Here is a 2,462-nt window from a genome sequence, read left to right on the forward strand (position 1 = left end):
TTGGGGAGGGGTCTCTGGGATTTTGGGGGTCCTGGGGGGGTTTGTGGGATTTTGGGGAGGGGTCTCACAGCCCCTCCCCCCCCAGATCGCCAGTCTCCGCTTCGTGTTCCTGATCAATCACGAGCTGATCGCCATGATCCGCAGCGAGGCCGCGCGCCTCGGCCACCAGTGACACCAGTACGGGACTGGGAGCCTCCCAGTGACACCAGTATGGCTCCAGTATGGCACTGGGACCATCCCAGTGACACCAGTGTGGGACTGGGATGGTCCCAGTAACACCAGGGACACCAGTATGGCACTGGGAGCCAACCAGTGACACCAGTATGGCACTGGGAGCCAACCAGTGACACCAGTATGGCACTGGGAGCCAACCAGTGACACCAGTATGGCACTGGGAGCCAACCAGTGACACCAGTACGGACCAGTACGGGACTGGGAGCCCACCAGTGACACCAGTATGGGACTGGGATTGTCCCAGTGACACCAGTGGGGGACTGGGAGCCTCCCAGTGACACCAGTATGGCACCAGTATGGCACTGGGACCATCCCAGTGACACCAGTGTGGGACTGGGATGGTCCCAGTAACACCAGGGACACCAGTATGGCACCAGTGACACCAGTATGGCACTGGGAGCCAACCAGTGACACCAGTATGGCACTGGGAGCCTCCCAGTAACACCAGTATGGGACTGGGAGCCTCCCAGTAACACCAGTGGGGGACTGGGATTGTCCCAGTGACGCCAGTGTCACCAGTATGGCACCAGTGACACCAGTATGGGACTGGGACCATCCCAGTTTTGGACTGGGATCCTCCCAGTAACACCAGTGTGGGACTGGAACTGTCCCAGTGCCACCAGTTTGAGATTGGGATCATCCCAGTGCTCCCAGTATGGGACTGGGATTGTCCCAGTAGCACCAGTTTGGAACTAGGACTGTCCCAATCCTCCCAGTTTGGGACTGGGGTCCTCCCAGTGCTCCCAGTATGGGACTGGGATTGTCCCAGTAACACCAGTTTGAGATTGGGATCACCCCAGTGATACCAGTATGGGACTGGGACCCTCCCAGTGCTCCCAGTTTGGGGCTGGAACTGTCCCTGTGACCTCCCAGTAACACCAGTATGGGACTGGGATTGTCCCAGTGACACCAGTGTGGGACAAGAACCCTCCCAGTAGCACCAGTTTGGGACTGGGATTGTCCCAGTGCTCCCAGTTTGGGACTGGGATTGTCCCAGTGCTCCCAGTTTGGGACTGGGATTGTCCCAGTGCTCCCAGTTTGGGACTGGGATTGTCCCAGTGCTCCCAGTTTGGGACTGGGATTGTCCCAGTGCTCCCAGTTTGGGACTGGGATTGTCCCAGTGCTCCCAGTTTGGGACTGGGATTGTCCCAGTGCTCCCAGTTTGGGACTGGGATTGTCCCAGTGCTCCCAGTTTGGGACTGGGATTGTCCCAGTGCTCCCAGTTTGGGACTGGGATTGTCCCAGTGCTCCCAGTTTGGGGCTGGGCTCCCCCCACCCCCCAGCCCAGTCAGGGGCTGAATTTCCTTGGAATTGCCCCAAAATTTCCCCCCCAAAATCCCAAATTTTGGCCCCTTCCCCCCAAAACAAAATCCCCGATTTTTAAAGCTCCAAAGTTTTTACTGGGTTTGTTCTCAAGTTCTCGTTCATTGAAGGGGAAAAATTCCCAAAAAAAACCCAAAAAAAAAACCCCAAAAAAAAACCCCACCAAAACCCCAAACTTGGAAAAAAGATGGAAAAAGAAAAGGGGGGAAATTGGGGAACCTCCCAAAATTCCCAAAAATTCCCGAAAAATTTGGGGCTGGGATTGGGGTTTGGCGTGGGGGAGGGAGGAGGAAATTCCTGAAATAAATTCCAGAGAAAATCCAACAATGCTGGAGTGTCGTGGGGGGAGGGGGGACCCCACAAATCCCAAAGGGAAATCCCAAATTCCAAAGGGGAAAATCCCAAATTCTGGGGGGAAAATCCCAAATTTTGGGGGGAAATGCCAAATCCCAAATTCCAAAGGGGAAAATCCCAAATGCCAAAGGGAAAATCCCAAATTCTGGGGGGAAAATCCCAAATTCCAGAGGGGAAAATCCCAAATTCTGGGGGGAAAATCTCAAATGCCAAAGGGGAAACCCCAAATTCCCAAAAGGAAATCCCAAATTTTGGGGGGAAATCCCGAATTCCAAAGGGAAAATCCCAAATGCCAGAGGGACAATTCCCAAATTCTGGAGGGAAATCCTAAATGCCAAAAGGGAAACCCCAAATTCCAAAGAGAAATCCTGAAATTCCCAAAGGGAAATCCCAAATTCCAGAGGGACCTCCCAGATTTTGGGAGACCCCAAAATCCCAAATTTTCCCCCCATTCCCATCCTGGCTCTTCCCTCGCTGCCAGCGCGAGGTCGGGGTTGGGATTTTGGGAATTTGGGGGGAAAAATTCCGGGATTGGGACAAAACCAAACCCC

General features: G+C 54.2%; 1 protein-coding gene across 1 annotated transcript in view; it reads left to right on the forward strand.

The window, feature by feature from the left end:
* The window catches only part of MCRS1 (microspherule protein 1), a 6,701-nt gene extending 5,385 nt beyond the window's left edge, over window positions 1-1,316 (forward strand). Inside the window, exons 9-10 of the mRNA XM_031065575.1 lie at window positions 42-183; window positions 411-1,316. Coding sequence (XP_030921435.1) covers window positions 42-172 — 131 coding nt within the window. The 3' untranslated portion in view covers window positions 173-183; window positions 411-1,316. The remainder of the gene's footprint in view (window positions 1-41; window positions 184-410) is intronic.
* The last annotated feature ends 1,146 nt before the right edge of the window (window positions 1,317-2,462 follow it).

This window comes from Geospiza fortis, unplaced genomic scaffold (genome assembly GCF_000277835.1).
Source record: "Geospiza fortis unplaced genomic scaffold, GeoFor_1.0 scaffold647, whole genome shotgun sequence".
Lineage (NCBI taxonomy): Eukaryota > Metazoa > Chordata > Aves > Passeriformes > Thraupidae > Geospiza > Geospiza fortis.